The sequence below is a fragment of the Oxyura jamaicensis genome, chromosome 21, assembly GCF_011077185.1.
Source record: "Oxyura jamaicensis isolate SHBP4307 breed ruddy duck chromosome 21, BPBGC_Ojam_1.0, whole genome shotgun sequence".
Lineage (NCBI taxonomy): Eukaryota > Metazoa > Chordata > Aves > Anseriformes > Anatidae > Oxyura > Oxyura jamaicensis.
In genome coordinates this window covers 2,286,121-2,303,198 of record NC_048913.1, presented here as the reverse complement: position 1 = coordinate 2,303,198, position 17,078 = coordinate 2,286,121, and the positions used below count along the sequence as shown (strand labels likewise).

The 17,078-nt window shown below is 36.6% G+C and overlaps 1 protein-coding gene across 6 annotated transcripts in view; it reads left to right on the top strand.

Annotated features, from left to right (window-relative positions):
- PRKCZ (protein kinase C zeta) overlaps window positions 1–17,078 on the top strand; it is a 48,470-nt gene that overhangs the window by 18,948 nt on the left and 12,444 nt on the right. For all 6 annotated transcript variants that reach the window (XM_035344893.1, XM_035344895.1, XM_035344896.1 and 3 more), the window contains 10 exons: window positions 5,651–5,736; window positions 8,633–8,764; window positions 9,908–9,989; window positions 10,460–10,512; window positions 12,417–12,605; window positions 13,886–13,983; window positions 14,745–14,831; window positions 15,512–15,647; window positions 16,013–16,100; window positions 16,640–16,759. In XM_035344893.1, the coding sequence (XP_035200784.1) occupies window positions 5,651–5,736; window positions 8,633–8,764; window positions 9,908–9,989; window positions 10,460–10,512; window positions 12,417–12,605; window positions 13,886–13,983; window positions 14,745–14,831; window positions 15,512–15,647; window positions 16,013–16,100; window positions 16,640–16,759 (1,071 nt within the window). The remainder of the gene's footprint in view (window positions 1–5,650; window positions 5,737–8,632; window positions 8,765–9,907; window positions 9,990–10,459; window positions 10,513–12,416; window positions 12,606–13,885; window positions 13,984–14,744; window positions 14,832–15,511; window positions 15,648–16,012; window positions 16,101–16,639; window positions 16,760–17,078) is intronic.

Sequence of the window (17,078 nt, the reverse complement as noted above, 5' to 3'; positions counted from 1 at the left end):
GGCTTTCAGTTACCAGGTTATTTATAAGAGAAGGTAGTGCTTCATGTATGTACTAATACATAGAAGTTTTTTTTTTAAAAGTGACCTGCAAAGTAGATTCAGATGTAGCTAAAATGGTGAATATTTGGAACATGTTCTGCTTCAGTAATCTGCGTTCTGTTTGCACTGAGAGCTTGCTAAATACAAATGAGAGGTTTGGCTAAAGCTATAAAATGAAAAAACATGGGACGTGGGCAATGTCTAGATAAAAATATACCTAAATAAAAAAGTGAACTTAATAGCTTGGGTAACTAGGTATACTGGTTAGATGTGTGTGTGTGACTTAAATGGGGTTTAATTCTGAACAAATGCCTCATTGACTCCTGAAGTTATTTTGCTACGGATTTCTTAAGTATTCAGAACTTCATTTTTATCTAATTCAATGCTAAGGCAAATGATTTAAGTACTGGTTCAGTACTCTTGTGGCTTTTTTTTTTAAAAAAAAAAAAAACAACAGCACGTTAATCACCAAGTCAGATTCTTAACAGCTCTGAGCAACTCGTTAATAAATGGTTGGTCTCCCAAGTAAAAAGAACTGTATGCAAGTTCTGTGATTGATTTCACAGTTGATGTTCTAGAATTCAGTATGGAAGTAAGTTGATCACCCAAACTTGCTACAATTTCTCTGCCAGTAACTGGGAGAATCCTACTGTGATTCTTCTTTAAGGAAGTATTTTTTTAGTGACAAGGCAATCCTGATTTTCTAATAACCATTCAGATGAGCTTGGTCTTTTTCTTAGACCAAGAAAGAGGATAAGGCATTAACAGGTGTGATTGATCTAAAGGAGAACACAGCAGCAGTGCAGCTTTTTGAAATGAGATGTTAGCTCTGCTTTTATTGGATGCCAGTGTCTTATTAAATCTGGTTTATCACCTTGTGATGGCACGGAGCCATTTTAACAGAAGGATATGAATATGAGCAACCAAGAGCTCACGCCTGAGAAATCAGTGTGTGTGGAGGACAGGTTTTCCATCCAGTAATCCTGAAATGGGAGTCGGCTGACCTCTTTGAAGCCAGCGGGGAGTAGGGTATTCAGAAAGTGTTCTGGCTGTGGTGCAGCGAATGGCAGGTCGGTATTATTGCTCTGAGATGGGTTGTGGTCCCCCCGTTGGTTCTCTGCTGATAATTCCATGCAGCACACCTGCTTTTTTTTTCTCATTATTACAGTCCTAATTGTACTTGTTTTTTTCCTCCCTGTAAAGGTTTATTTTGGTGTCTGTTGAAAAGTATAATGGGGATGCTGTTGCTTCCCAAGTGATAGTCAGTTTTAAATAAAATAAATAAAATGCCATCTTCTGACCATTTTAATAACTGCAAGAGGTGAAAGCAGTTGATGCTTACATTGTTAAGGATACTTCCTTCTCTAGCTTTTCAAAAAGAATGTCAATTGTATGTAGCAGTTCAGTCATAATAATAAGAAAGGCCTATTACTACACCCTAAAATGTATGTCTGTTATGTGCTTTAGAAAGCAGTTTTGTTTCACTGCTTGGGAAATATTACGTAACGGATATTGGAGCAAAGCCCTGTCCAAGTTCTCTAGAGTTTGCTTTCCCAAAATGTACTTATCTTCATATGTAATCATCTGTATATGTTAACCTTTTATGTAATTCAGAGTCCATCTGAAATACCAGTATCCATTTCCTGGTTGTAATTCCTGAGTTCGTTTTGAAAGAATGCTCACTTGTCTGCTCAGCAAAACATTAAAAGAACAAAACAAAAACTGGGCATTCTCATACTGTCCAGCTGGCAGGCAATGTAATTGGCCTGTAAACAACTTGCATTAATCTCTGAGAAGTGATTTGCAGCAATAGCAAATTATCTCTTTGCTTAGGATGGTAAAAGATTTCATTATGTTTTTTTCACATAAAAGCAGACTTTGGAATTGCAGAAAGCATTTGTGAAATCCAAATGCAGAGGAAATAAAATTTTTGTGGCTGTCTTACTGCCATTCGTTGTTGTAAAGCACACTATTCAGACAACTGATGAATTCTCACATATTCTGGAAAGTACAAGGTTTGCCAAACTTCTTTGGACGGAAAAATAATATTTTGGGCCTGGGGGGGAGGTTGGGCCCGTCTTTTAAATTTGTTGTTTTCCAGTGCTGGGAAAGTATATTGTCACTTGAAAAACAATTGCTCTTCTATTTCTCTCTTTACCAAGTTCCCTTTTTCAAAGGCAAGGTTCACATCCTTTCTGGTAAGTTCTGGTGGGGTTGTTCTTGAACAGGGGAGTATGTTCTGTAGAATAATTAATCTTCACTGAAGACTGAACAAGAGACTTGTTAATTCACTCATCAATTTATATTTATATCTGCAATTTTTGTGTTTTTTCCTTTTTTTCTTCCTATAATCATTTTTTAAAGAAAAAGAAATGAAAGGAATGTCTTTGAAAAAACTGTCCAGTACATTTACAGGGTTCCTTGGGCATTCCGGTTAGCAATGTAGTTGCAGAGCTTGACAACAGAGGGAACTGCACAACAGTGGCTGCTTTACACTGCTTTTTACATACAGGCAGCTGGTTGATTGTTTTAGGCATTCAGTAACATAATACAAATGAAAAAGTAGTCCTCTTCACTTTGTAAGTACGGTCAAGAAACGCTCCTCTTTGGTTCCGACTTTTTAAAGCTAAGCTGTGTTAAGTTCAGCTTCTGTTAGACTGTTGCCTCCTAAGGATATTATGAAAATCTCGACTTTGATTTAATATTTATCAGTAATTAAGGAGGTGACTTGCTCCTTTATTTACACACTTCATCAGCGTGAGCTGCTTGTTAACTTACCAGTCACTTAATATTCCTCATGTCAGTGATAAGCTACTGTTCAGAACACAGATGTATTAGGTTGCCTCCATATGGTGCTTTGTCTAATGAATCAATTAGCTATTTTGGAAAAAAAATCTTTGAAGTTTTCTTCCTCTTGGTGAAAAGTCATCCTACAACTGGTGGAACAGTTTTTCATTGATGTTTGTGTATGGCATATTTCACAGTTTAATCAGGAAGATTCGTAATTAATTACAAAGAGTAAGTAGCATTTCACTAAGCACTATTGAATTAGGTTTGATTTTTCTGAGTAAACGGAGCTGAAGTTTGTTTTAAACATGCTAGCAGTAACTACACCTATGCTTTGTTTTGTTTTACTGAGAGTTTATTCTTCAAAGCATGTGCTTAGGCAAAAACTTCACAATAGTGTTGGAAGGCTCTCACTTAAATTTTCGTTGCACTTATGAAAGCAGGGTTATGTTTGTTTGTTTGCTTTAAGGAAAGTTTATATTTGGCAGATTCTGAAGAGCTCTTTGGGTCAAATGAGCACATCAGTCGAGACACCCCTATTCTAGTAGCCATGTGTTTGCTAATTCTGTGTCAGGCAGTCTTTCATCTTCTTGTTGTTTTCAAATTGTTAACAATCAATTTATTAGTGCAAAGTCCGTTTCAAACTTGCCAGGTAAACATTTGCACATGGGAATAGTTATTAATGACTGTTCCCAGGTTTGGGGGGTAACAATCTTCAATACTTTTGTGTCTTGCTTGCGAGGAAAAAAACTGTTGCATGTCCATAGCCTGTGACTGAAGCTGGCTCAATATGAAGTGAAAATAACTTTTCATCAGTAATTTCTCCTGCATTACCTTGAAGTTTTTACAGTCAAAAGTTTTAAATATTTAAAATGCAAGTATTTAGAACTTGAAAGCCAGAAACAACACATGAGAACTTAAGATGGTTTTATGTTAATTTCTGAGGGTTGTAAATTCATTTTTTACACATTGCTCCGTGTTGAGGTGTTACCAATTAGGTCTTAGCAAAGCTTTCCTGTTAGGAGTTCTTTGCTATATTGTCAGTCATTTTAGCAAGCAGTGCGTATTTCCCCGTGTTCCATGTTGAATATTCAAGATTGTTTCACTTGTATGAGGACAGCTTTAAGAACAAGTATTGGACTCTCAGTTAAACAAACAAAAACTGTTCAACTGATGGAGATTCCTACGGAGAAGTTACAACGCTGCTTGAAAAGAAGTACAAAGCAATTTAACAGACCTTGTCAGGATGACAAGAAATCAGGTCAATGTAAGACGATCCTACTAGAACCACATTGGGAAACTGAATCGTTTTCATTTGCAGAACCAGCGGACCTATGTAGGACATACAGCATGTATGTTGCTATTCACAAGGTGTGAATAAAACATAAGTATGCATTTTACTGCTACCTTCTCAGAGGGAGTTATGCTCCCTAAGCTGCTTAGTTCTCCATTCCCTATAAAACTGTATTACTTCCTAATTTTTCGGTATGAAGTGTATGAAATATATTTTGTTCAAGCTGCCAACTGTTTTAAGTTGCATTATAACTAGTATAAATGATTTGTGTTTAAAAAGGCACCCAGTTAAACCTTTGTCTTGGAAAATCTTGCTCATCGTGCTACTGAAGATAGCCATAAAATAACGATACCTCAATAAGAAGTGTTCTAGTTTTTCATTTGTCTTTTGCAAGCAATGTGATACTACCAGTAAAAACACTGCAAGATGCATATCCTTGGGAATGTGTAAGGAGATGTCTTAAGTGTCCCACTGTCAAGAATAGCTTTTTAACTTTGTGTTACAGTAAACCTCAAGCTCATAAATTTGAATCCTTTAGTAGGTGTCATTAGAACTAATTATTCAGCAATGGAAATCATGCCAAATATGACTTTTTTCTTTATTTTTTTTTTTTTTTTACTATTTTTATAGCAGGACTATATTGTCAGTTCTGACATGACTGGTGACTCTTCTGCTTAGCTCACCACCCACCTCTTCCTCCCCATGTTCCCCTCCAGCCAGTACCCCTGCCTGCTATGGGAAGCCATGGTGCTGGTTGTGTGCCAGGGACTGGCTGTGTCACCATTACAGCTGTGTGCAGGTCTAGGCAGGGCTGGTGCTGCACAATGAATTTTTCAGCACTTAGTATTTAATATTAAATTCTCTAATTAGCCACTCAAACGTTGCTCATACGCATGTGAAAAATGACAACAGAAATACATTTGGAGTAGATGCTATGTACTGTCTTGCATGGCTTCTTGAAAAATCTGTCTGCAACAGTTTAAATGATTTCTTGTCATGTTTAGGCTATATTAGAAATAATTGCAGTCCTCTACTTGTGCTGCTTCCGTAACAGAAGAAATATTTTGGGGAAATGTTTGCTAACAGATGAAATTGAGGTCAAATAATGTAACTCTCCAGATTAGTATTATATTCAGTACTGTATAGCTATAGCCTTATTAGCACCAAACACCCTTTGTGTTTGTGTTGACATGGTGGTTTTACCGGAGGAAGCTGTTTCTTTAACTATCTGTTATGTGTCCTTCTCACCTGAGCTTGAACAGCAAGCAGCCAAGAAACTAACAAGATTACGATCATGTGAGGAAAAAGACAGGGATAGAGAAAAGGGAGAGGCAGTGGTGAAAGCACATCCTGCAGGAGCTGTCATTTAAGGCTGCCTTAAAAAAATAAAAAAAATCAGCAGGGATTTTAGCTGTGCGTTGATATTTAGAAAAGCAAGATTGTTTTTAGTCACAACTTGCTTAATGTAGTGCATCTGCTGTCACTGTGCAACCATGCTGCTGCTTTATACCTTTTTAATTTCTTTCTTAGAATCAATCTACCGACGTGGAGCCAGAAGATGGAGGAAGCTGTACAGAGTGAATGGGCATTTGTTTCAAGCCAAACGTTTTAACAGAGTGAGTACTGTTGTATAAAATGTTGGGTTTTGGTAATGTTCTGTGGTAATTGTTTTCTCAGTCCGTGCTCTTCTGTATTTGAGCGGTGAAAAGAGAGGAAAAGCAGGATGCTTATTGATGTGACTTTTGGTCTGTTCAGTGTTATTCGGGTCATAAAAATCATACAACTTGGTCTTTAAATCTGATTAGCTGAAAATGTATTTAAAGTCTCTAATAACTGTTTTTGTGAATATTTAAAGTGATGTGCTTAGATCAGCTTTTCTCGTCTCCACCCTTTGTGATCGTGCTTCTTGATTGCAGCATAATCTTTTACCTTCAATACTTTTTGTCGTTCTTAAAATTAATACCAAGAGCTGTAGCCTTTAACTGTTTTGGATCTGAAGTATTACATAATCTAATTAAGAAAAAACATCCCATGTGTGAGCTAAAATACAGCTGCATTAAGAATCTGACTTAATCCACATAAGTGAATGTAGCTTTAAGGCTGAGGCTCCTCCTTGGCTTAGCTCATTATGTCAAAGTATTGCAGCACATATACAAATGTAATGTACACTTTTGGGAATTCGGTACAAAACTGAGTACTGTGAGGTGAGTTAACTTTTTGATTCAGCAGTAACATTTCTTTTATGAAATCTTTACTACTGCCTGGATGGAATATTTTTTTTTAATGTTCCCCACCCCAAAACTGCGTTTTAAAAGAAGGAAAAGCCCCTTCAACCTAAGTGTTGCTGGATATGTGAAAAACAAGTTACTTATCTGAATTATAACAAGCATTTGTGTGATGCGGTGTACAGGCTATTTTTTAATTTATAGTATGAAACATTCTATACTTCGAGATGCTCATAAAACATTTCCTTGAAGCATTGTGAATACATATCCGCCACATTAAGAATCCGGTGTTATTAATATAAATAAGTTTTTATGGGAATTAGGCTAATGGTGAATAAACAAGTGAAGATTTTGAAACCTCATTAGCATGCTTATTTGCTAACAGCCCTAAACAAGACTTTGTAACTGTCTCTGTAGAAATGAAATCATATAAAACCATAGTACCAACAAAATCCAACTGAAGCTAGAAATAAACTTGACATGAGCTGACATGAAAATGCATAGATTAATAACTAATTAGTCATATATGTAAGCATTACTGAATTAGACACTGAATTTTCACATTGACTGTATTTTTAAGACTGCAGTATTACATTATGAATTTGTTCCTTTTTCAAAATAACTTCTTAAAACCTCTTTGGTTAATTCAGGTAAATGAACACATTTGAGAATCTAAGCATCAATATTGTTCAGTGTATTCCTGTTGAGCATAATGTAAGGGTTAACTCTCGTTACTTCTGTGCTTGTATGCTTTTTGGGGAGGCACGAGGGATACCTGTATTCCTCATGGAATTTGAGAGCTGCCCCTTTGTCCATTTTTTCTTGCTTTCCTGCGTCAGGCTGAAGTAAATGAGATTTTCTTGCATGCTTTTTCCAGGCCCTAAACATTTTATTTAGCCTTTGTGTTACTGCTGCCAGACGTATATAAGAATACTGAAGGTAGTCTGGTGGAGCAGGAGTTTAGAAATGGAAAGAAGTGGCTACAGATGTCCAAGGCTTGCTCTCTTGTATGCAGTACGGTTTTTGTTTGTTTTGGCCTGGACAACGTAGTTTGGATTTTTCCCAGTCAAGAACTAGCTGTATAGCTGATTGGAATGTAGCTACGTTTGGCTTTCTACAGCTATCAAAATATAAGAAAGGCAATACAGAAAACCTCTTTTAAAAAATCCAATCTTGCATTATTATTTTTATTAATACTACCAGTAAGGATTCGTAGTCGTTGAACACTTTTGGGCAGGACACTGTATGATTCATTAGTCTGAAGATCTGAATAACCACACTAACTGCAGCTTGCTCGGAGGAACAGACTTTCACTGTTCTGTGGCTTTGGGACAGTTGCAGAGCTCTATGCCTGGCATGGGGGATGAGCGCAGGACTGCTTGTGAAGCTTGCAGAGTGATAGGCAGCCTCCTTCGCCTGTCAGAACTACTGGGGAAAATTTGCAGATAGTGAACACTGAGCACATCTTCTTTTGGCAATCTGTGCACCGTGTGTAGAAAGAGAGCTGAGATTAGGTAGCTTCTTGGCATAAAAGAATGTTTGGTAGTTTGGGTAACGTAGAGAAAATCATGGCAGCACACACATTGGAAAAATGATTTCAAGAAGTGCCTTGTTAAAGTCAGCAGCAGAATGACTTCTTTCGTCCTCATTTTGGTTTAATTTATTCAGATGCGATTTCCCCGCACGAAGAAAAAAGGCCATATATTTCTGATATTAAATAATGCAACATGCAGAGGTTTTAAATCAAACTTGATAGATAAGATTTTTAATTTATGTTTTGCAAAGTTTCTACTGATGTTCTACCATTGTCAAAAGTGCATAGATGCATATGTAGACCAGTCTTCATAATTTAATTTGTGGAGGCTCATAATATTTTGTGCTAATGTTCTTCAAAGTAGTCAGTTTGGCTGCTTTTTGTGTACTCTTGTGCAAATTCTTGTCGATTTTGTTTCTGTAACCTCTGTCAGTATCTGAAGTTCAGAATAGACTTATTGTCTAAGAATGATTTGCAAATGTTAGGTTATGATGTATTCCATCTGCTTGAGACATTTGTTTTCTTAACATTCAGTTTAAAAAAAAAAGTGTATTTCAGCTCAATTCTAATCATGAGGTGTAACCTTCAGTTATTTCTGAAATCCTGGGTATTCTGAAATAAATATTATTGAATGTTTCTGGGAGATGGGTAGGATGGGTGGTTGTAGGGTGGGTTCTTTCTGCCAGCCACCAACTACCAGCCTACAGAAGGGAGTTGATAACTGAAATTGATGATATGTGTTCTGGCTTTTAGAGAGCATACTGTGGCCAGTGCAGCGAAAGGATATGGGGTCTCGGAAGGCAAGGCTACAAGTGTATCAACTGCAAATTGTTGGTCCATAAACGTTGTCATATACTTGTTCCACTGACCTGCAAAAGGCATATGGTAAGCTTGATTTCTTTCTAAAACTGTTTGGCTTTATTCTGCTTTGCTTATTCTAGATATGCATCCTGTATGGTTGGAGATTTATAACCCTTGGTAGTATTTGATTTTCAATTTCCAGAATGTCTGTGGAGTACAAGCCTTCAGTCTGTGAGCAGTATAGACAAACTGAGAAAACCTGTGATGTGACTGTGAGCAAGCTTGAGTTTGACTTCTTCAGTGGAAATACTGTGTTTTACAGATAAAGAGTTGTTATTGACAATCTTAGTGATTGTTTCTTTCAGCCTATTCCTATATTTTAAGCACCAAGGCACTTGTGTGGTTTTTGCACCTCTGATGTTTTTCCATTTGTTTCTCCAATCCTGTTGCCTTCCCCTCCATCATAGCAGCAACTCCGGTATCTTTCCCATATTTTAAACATTCAATTGTGACCGTAAACTTCAGCTCTTCTATATCCTTGTCCCAGACTTTAACCAGTATGATTGGTTCTTGCATCATCATTTTGTTAACCAGAAGCTAAACCCATTTTTTTCTTCACTGGCGTTACTTACGACTTGCCTTGACACTACGAGATTCTTTGCAATTTATTTATGCGTGTTGCTATACCTACTGGAATAATCGTACATGACTCATCATGAGTTGCGGATGAGACCAGGATCCAAACGTATTATAAAATTGCTTGATATTGTTGTATTTACCAAGTTATTCAATACCTTTGTAAAATGAGTAACTATTCCTGTTTTTTTAAACAGGAATGTTGCCAGTGCTCTAAATTGAGTATGTAACATCACTGAAATATGTTGACTCTGTTTCAGTTCCCCATGAAGCATTCTTTAATAGAACTGAAGTTTGAGCTTTGCAATAAAGTGTACTAATCTCACTTTAGAAGACAGCTTTTAGAATACAGCTGAGCATCTCCTGTAGTTATGAAGACCAGTTGAAATAGCATTTAGGCTTTCTGGTAGATGGGTATTGTAATGTGTTACAAAGTGTTAATATTCTGTAATACTTCCTTCTAAATCCAGCTTTCTTTCAGAAGCTACAAATGTAAGGTTCTTGTTGCATTGCAGTTATGTGATAAGACATGGTGGGTTCAAAGGGACTGTGTAAACTGACATTTTTCCTGTATGATTTATGTTCTACAAGGATTCGGTCATGCCTTCCCAAGAACCTCAGTTAGATGATAAAAATGATGAAGTTGACCTCCCTTCAGAAGAAGCTGATGGAAGTGAGTATTTTCCTGGTAAAAAGGATGTTTAAAAGATGGAATTCATGCGCTTTGTCACTTGTACTGTGACAGTAGCATAGTCCAGAAATCTGTGAACATCTGAGCACTATTAAAGTTCATCAAGTTGGTAACTTTGACTCCTGTGACATCCTTAAGTAATTAGTTCAGAGGAAGAGATCTTTAACCTTGAGTTTACAGTTGCCTTTTTTGTGTTCAGTATTGGAGGAGTCAAATTCTCATCTAGGCTGGGCTCTCTTTATTAGCAAGTGTCGTGTAATGGAGTGGATCTATAGACCAAAAAAGTTGGTATAGGAGGCCCAGTTTCCAGTCTACCTGTTTGGTTTTTTTTTTTGAAAGGTTACCTTGGACTAGCAAACTGCTAACCTCAAGCCACTAAATTGTCTTTCCATTTATCAGTTTTGTAATTATTTCTAATGAAGACCTTAATCACACTACCTTTAATTTTGCAGTTCCTTACATTCCTTCAAACAGGAAACATGACAGCATTAAAGATGACTCTGAGGTATGTTTTTAATATTACTTTTGTAATTCACTTCTATGCACTCTTAATCACACCCGTTTTATAAAGTAGTTATTTGTCCTATTTTTTTCGGCTACCATTGAAATGAGAGGCCTGTTTTTTTCTGAAAACCTGAAGTATTTTTGGATTTTCAGATTTCTTCTGTAAACAGTTCTTATCTCAATCATGATATGAGAGATGTTTTTTTCTCTCCATTCATGCTGAAACAACATTGATTTAACAGGTTTTTGACTTTATCGGTTCTTGCAACATACGGTGGCATTGACGTTTCATCTTGTCTGCCCTCTCTAATGGATGTACACCCCTTAGCACCCTAAGGCTACCTCTGCAGGCTTACATTATGAAAATTGGTTAAATCTGGTAGTGCCTTAACTATCTAGCTGTCTCTAACTAATATTTTATAGAGAGCTCCTGTGGAAATACAAGTAAAAGAACATAGACTTGAGCTCTGTGTTTCAGCTTTTGTAGAGGTTCTGACACAACCTCTGCATACAAAGAGCATTACTCCTTTAAAGCAGTTTGATCCCAGCACACTTAAATTCTAAAGGGTTTCAAGAAGCTGCTTCTAAAAATGCCTCTGGCATATTTGAGATAAATGCACTTTGCAGAATGCTAGCACTTAGTTATCCTGCTCTTAAACAAGCCTGCACCTTGTCTCTACCTCTACTACAATGCTTGTCACTACTATTAATTTACACGTGAATAGTTCCTGCTCTTGGGAAATGACTGCCTTATTTTCAGTGATGCGTATTTAGGATTTGTCTCAAATTCATGGATGGAAAGATAGAAATTTAAAACAATCAGAATTTTAATTGCTATCTGGAGTTACTGAATTCTGCTCAGGTAGTTTGTGTTTGTGTTTAAATTTGGATAGGTGTTGTTTGTTCAGCTGACCTGAATTATGCTCCTCTGACTTTTACATATTGCTTTTGAGCTTTACTAAAATGATTTAAGGTGTCCTGCAAAGAGGATGTGGTATTCTGGTAGCTTTGTTGACTAGAATCTTCAGGCTCAGACCAATCTCTTCTAATAGCAGTCAATCCTAGATCAAGATTCTTTATATAAATACTTTCCTTAGTTCAGCAGAACGCTGATCTGTCTACAAGTACTGTAGTTTGAGGTCAGATAAAAATAGGCCATAGAAGTATGTCAAAGCATTGTATATCCTGGTAAAATAAGGAAAGTGCAAATGCATGGTGTATCTGTCTCATTGAACTTCTTGTTTTTCATTCTCATGTTCACATCACCTTAACTATTCGTTGGAATTAAATTTGTCATTTAAAATCAATAAGGAATTTTAAAACAACATTCTTCATCGTGGAATATTTTCTGCAAATCCTCACTCTTGAGAAATTGGCATTTCTTTCTGTATGTTCATAGGCACCTATTAAAAATCTTCAAATTACTGCAGTAAATCTTAGGCAGTTTTCTAAAGTGAAACCAAGACAGGTATATTCTTCAGCAAATTACTGTTTTATGTCTTCTCTTTAGGTAGCTTTCATTAATTTGTACTACAGTATCTGTGTCAGAATATGGAAGATGCTCTCTGCTCAGTCGAAAGTGTAATTCTACATGGCTTACAGGTCAAGAATGACAAAGACTCAATTTCTAAAGGCATTGCCTTCTGTTTTCCAGTAGGGAATATTTGAACAATTCATTGAACAAACTAGAACCTTGAAAAGCACAGTAGCTACTAATAAGAGCAAAACCAATACCAAAAAAAATCTAAATAAGTGGGTTATAATCGACCATTCAAATCTGTGAGGCAGTGGCAACAGCAGGTAAAGTAAGAGTGTTCTGTTCAGGGATTAAAGACGTCTGCTGTAATAGCTACTTGTTATGAAAACATCTGTTTCTAGCATCAATTTGTTTCCTTTTTTATACAGGATATCAAACCAGTCATTGATGGAATGGATGGAATTAAGATTTCTCAGGGGCTTGGACTACAGGACTTTGATTTAATCAGAGTTATTGGACGCGGAAGCTATGCCAAAGTTCTTTTAGTTCGATTAAAAAAGAATGATCAAATTTACGCTATGAAAGTAGTGAAAAAAGAATTGGTCCATGATGATGAGGTAAAAGGCTGTTAATTGTGTTCCATTACATGTTTTAAAAGCTTAATACTGGTTAACAAAAAAAATAAGCTGAAGTTTTAGATTCGATTTCTGTAATAGAAGTTCTAGTTTTTGAATGCGTCATCGGCTGCATAAACTCTAACATCAAGATGAAATTTGGGAGAAATGTCCCTTATTTAAATAAAAATCTTAATTTTAGTAGAATGCCCATGATGAATGTACCGACTTGAGTGTGCTAATCTGTGAGGAGATGAATGGGGTAGAATTTGGGCAATTAATTTAGAACGAAAAAAATGTTTTCCAAGGCAGACAAATTGATATGATTTATATGCAAAGTATTTGTATTTCAGACAAGGAGCTGAAACTGTTCCTGCAGTTACAGTGCGTATGTGCACAGTACTCTGGAGTGTTTTTTTATGTAGGTTTAAAAAAAGTTATTTGCTACAATTTAAGGTCACTAAGGTTTAACTGGCTTGTTTTAAAAAGTCTTCTACGCAAATCAGTGCTGTGCATCCTGATTATCATCCAAATTCTGTTTTAAAAACAAAAAACCACTCGAGTGTGCAAGTTAGAAAAAGAACAAAACCAGTCGGGGGTGGAATAGAATGGGCACGAACAAATCCCAGCAAAGAAGGGAGGCTTGAACCACCTGCCTGCAGTGCCGTAGGCCTGGAACGTGCCATGGTAGGCATATGCAGGGGATGGGCTAACTGGTCTGCTGTGAGCAGGCAGCCCATATTAGGGTGCTATACGCATGTATGAAACTGAGTTTCCGTTGAAGTCTCTTAAGGAGATGCTCATTCATTAAAACCAAAGTGGGCATGTTGCTTTATTCAAAATTGAATTTGAGGTTCATATTGGCACTTGTGTTCACCATTCTAAGGTGCTTTATCTTCAGGAGTGTCTCAGCACAAAACCTATTAGATCTGTTTTTGATGGGGACACTTCTTGATTCCCTTGGGGACTTCAGTTGCTCAGCCAGGCTGGTTGTTCTGTGGTTGAACTCTGTTTCCCTTCATACAATGTCTCGCTATTGTGAAACTCTTCTTGACAGGATTTCTGTGAATTTAGTACAGAGCCCTTTCTAAATGGTTAAGGAATATATTGGAACTTCTGAATTAAGATGTTTTCTATCTTCTTCCAGATCAAGGGCTTTTGTTCTTTCTGAAGAACACTGTAACAATGACACTATATGAGGGAGAATAGATGTTCACTGATCCTGGGAATACCCACAGTGGTTATCCAGCAGAAGCTCTGATTGTTCAATTATTCTATTTCAGGATATTGATTGGGTACAGACAGAGAAACACGTGTTTGAACAGGCATCCAGTAACCCATTCCTAGTTGGTTTACATTCATGCTTTCAAACAACAAGTCGGTAAGAAAGATTTGAAATTTTGTTTTAAAAACCTTGATCACTGATGTATGAAAAGCAGTTCTTAGAAAGAAAACCGCTGCCATCACACAAATCTCTGGAAGGAAGCATTGGTGTTGTCAGGCCTTCCCTGGCCCAGCAATGCCAGTTCTAAGGCAGTAACTTGGTGTGGGACAAAAAGCAGGGATTTCCAGCTCAGAATTGGAAAGAAGGATGAGAGGAATAACTGTGAGCTGTTTTTTTCTGAGCACAGGCCCTGTGGCTTCAGGAGTAGAAGGGTGATAGCTGGGTAAAACAGCTGCTGTGTGAGTTATACCTGAATCTACAGAAGGCGGCAGCATCAGTTCTTGAATTTGGTTTGGTTATAGCTGTAGAGTTACAAATCTTATACTAAAGAAACAGAAGCAGGAAACTCTTCAAGTGCATAAATTCATCGACATCAGATTGTGTTAGTTGGTCTGAAAAAAACAAGTTGTAGTAGGAGAACAATTTTTGTATGTCTGTTAACACCAAACTGTTGAATGCAGCTGCCCCTTTCCGTTTAGTCTGAATTCACCATTTTTTATTTGCATTTAAATAAAGGACGTGATCCTACATAACGTGGATTAAATAAATATTTTTTCCCTTCTTAAATAGTTTCTGAGAAATATGAATGACTAATTCAAGAGTGGAAGTTGAAAATGGCTTAAATTGGAAGAGTACAAATAATGTTTTTCCTCTTGAGAATTTCACTGGAAGCCATTAATTGTATTATATACTTTCAGATTATTTCTTGTCATAGAGTATGTAAATGGGGGAGATCTTATGTTTCATATGCAACGGCAAAGAAAACTTCCTGAAGAACATGCAAGGTATTTTATTAATACAGCTGTAATGGTTTTCCTGTGTTGTTTAATGTTATGTGTGAAATGCTTTCAAAACTGTATTCTATAAAAGATGAATAGCAAAAGAAGAATGACAGGTTGTTTTTAAAGATTAGAATGTTGTGCCATGGGGACAAACGTTAACTTTTTAAAAAAGGATACATACTTTTTAAAGCAAGAAAGCATTTCACAATTAGCAAGTTATTCCTATTTATTTTTGTTTACTACTTCATATCTAGTTAACACTTCTTTGATAGTTTGATAGATAACTTAGCTATTTTAATTCTTTTGATCTTACATTGAATTAATATATTTGGTGTTAGAAGGAAGAAAAACCTAGCTTGCTATCATGCACTGCATAAAGGCTTAATAAGCTGAAAATACAGTTCTTATGTATTTCTCTCATGTCATTAGTTTGAGATTTTTCTGAAAATATCTGAGATAAAGAATATTTTCTTCATTAGTAGAATCAAAATAATTTGCCTTATTTTAAGGAATAGTTTTACAATACGAGTTCAGTGTCCTTGTAAATAAATGCAGCTTCTTTTCAGTATCCTGTTCTTAGAGGAAAGCTGTCTGATAAGCTCTTGTTTTAAGAACAGATCTTTTTCTTTGAACCTGCTGTTGTACAATCTCTGTTAATGTGATTTTCTCCTTTTCAACTTTAGGTTTTATGCTGCTGAAATTTGTATTGCTCTAAACTTTCTACATGAAAGAGGCATAATCTACAGAGACTTAAAACTAGACAATGTTCTTCTGGATGCAGAAGGTCATATCAAATTAACAGATTATGGCATGTGCAAGGTAGGATTTTTCTTACCTTTCCTTACCTTTCTCTTGTCTCTTTGTTACTCAGTATATCTATGTTCAAGCTTCTAAGTCCAATACAGCACTCAGCAGTATTATTAACAGAAACTGGCAGAAATGACCTTTTGCTTATCACCAGTGTTACTGAGGCCTGAATTTAGTTGTGGAGTAGCAACTTTACTGTGAAAAATGATAGAATAGGACAATATTTGTATTTTTTCCCTTATTTTTTATGTGGGTCATTTTTTGAGGACAAACGAAGTTGACCTTGTTGGCTCAGTTAAATTTATTCTATTTTGTTTCCTATGTGACAAATAGAGGTCAACTTTTAATTTATTTTTTTAACTGTTTTGTGTATATAGGAAGGATTGGGCCCTGGTGACACTACAAGCACTTTCTGTGGAACACCAAATTATATTGCACCAGAGATCCTAAGGGGAGAAGAATATGGTAAGCTAGGACTTGAATAATTTGACATTGGAGTTATAATCAAGCAGAAATCGAAGTTCTGGTTGTAGGTTTTATCAAAACCAAGCTCACTCCTTGATGTAGTTTACATCCCAGCTGCTGGTGTCCCTCAGGCGAAGTTATAGAATGCTGTGCCAAAATTCATTGCTTATGCAGAAATCAAAACTAGTCTTTTAACCAGTGTTAATTGTGAACTGACCTAATCAGGAGGTTGAGCTATGTACTGTTATAGGATTCGGGAATGTTTAATGTCTCTTAATAAAACACAAATTTCCAGCTTAAAGACAGTGGCTGACTGCTCTCTGGCAGACACCTACAAAATCCTGTACAGGTTGCCTCTGCTGTCCGAATTCTGAAAACTGTCAAGTCTTATCCAGTGATGCTGTTCATTATGTCTGTGGCTTCAGTGACACTAGAGAATTTCAGTATTCTGCAGAAACAGGCCATTAATCTTCATATTGTGAGAGAACAATGGAATTCAAGGAGTCCTGGCTGAAAATCTTCTCTTTAAATATTTACAGGGTTCAGTGTGGATTGGTGGGCTCTTGGCGTGTTGATGTTTGAAATGATGGCAGGAAGGTCTCCATTTGATATCATTACTGACAATCCAGACATGAACACTGAAGATTACCTCTTCCAAGGTACAGTCTTTTTTCCTTCCACATGAATTCTCTTGGGGGAGGAACAATGGAAGTTAGCAGTTGCAGTAAAACACTTAGAACTGTCTTGATTTCCTTTTCTCTTATTGTCTCATGGCTCCCTGCAGACCTACTATATATAAAGGGCCCCAGTATTTTCAGTTTTTCATTCCAGGAATTAATTTTGTTGAACTGAGATAAAATGGCCTGGAATTAGGAAGCCTGCTGCAAAGCATGCCCACAGTGTAGAAATAACCAACAGAAGTTGCATGGAATGGCATCTTTGGTCAAAGGCACTCTACAGGCCAAGAATGAATTTTAA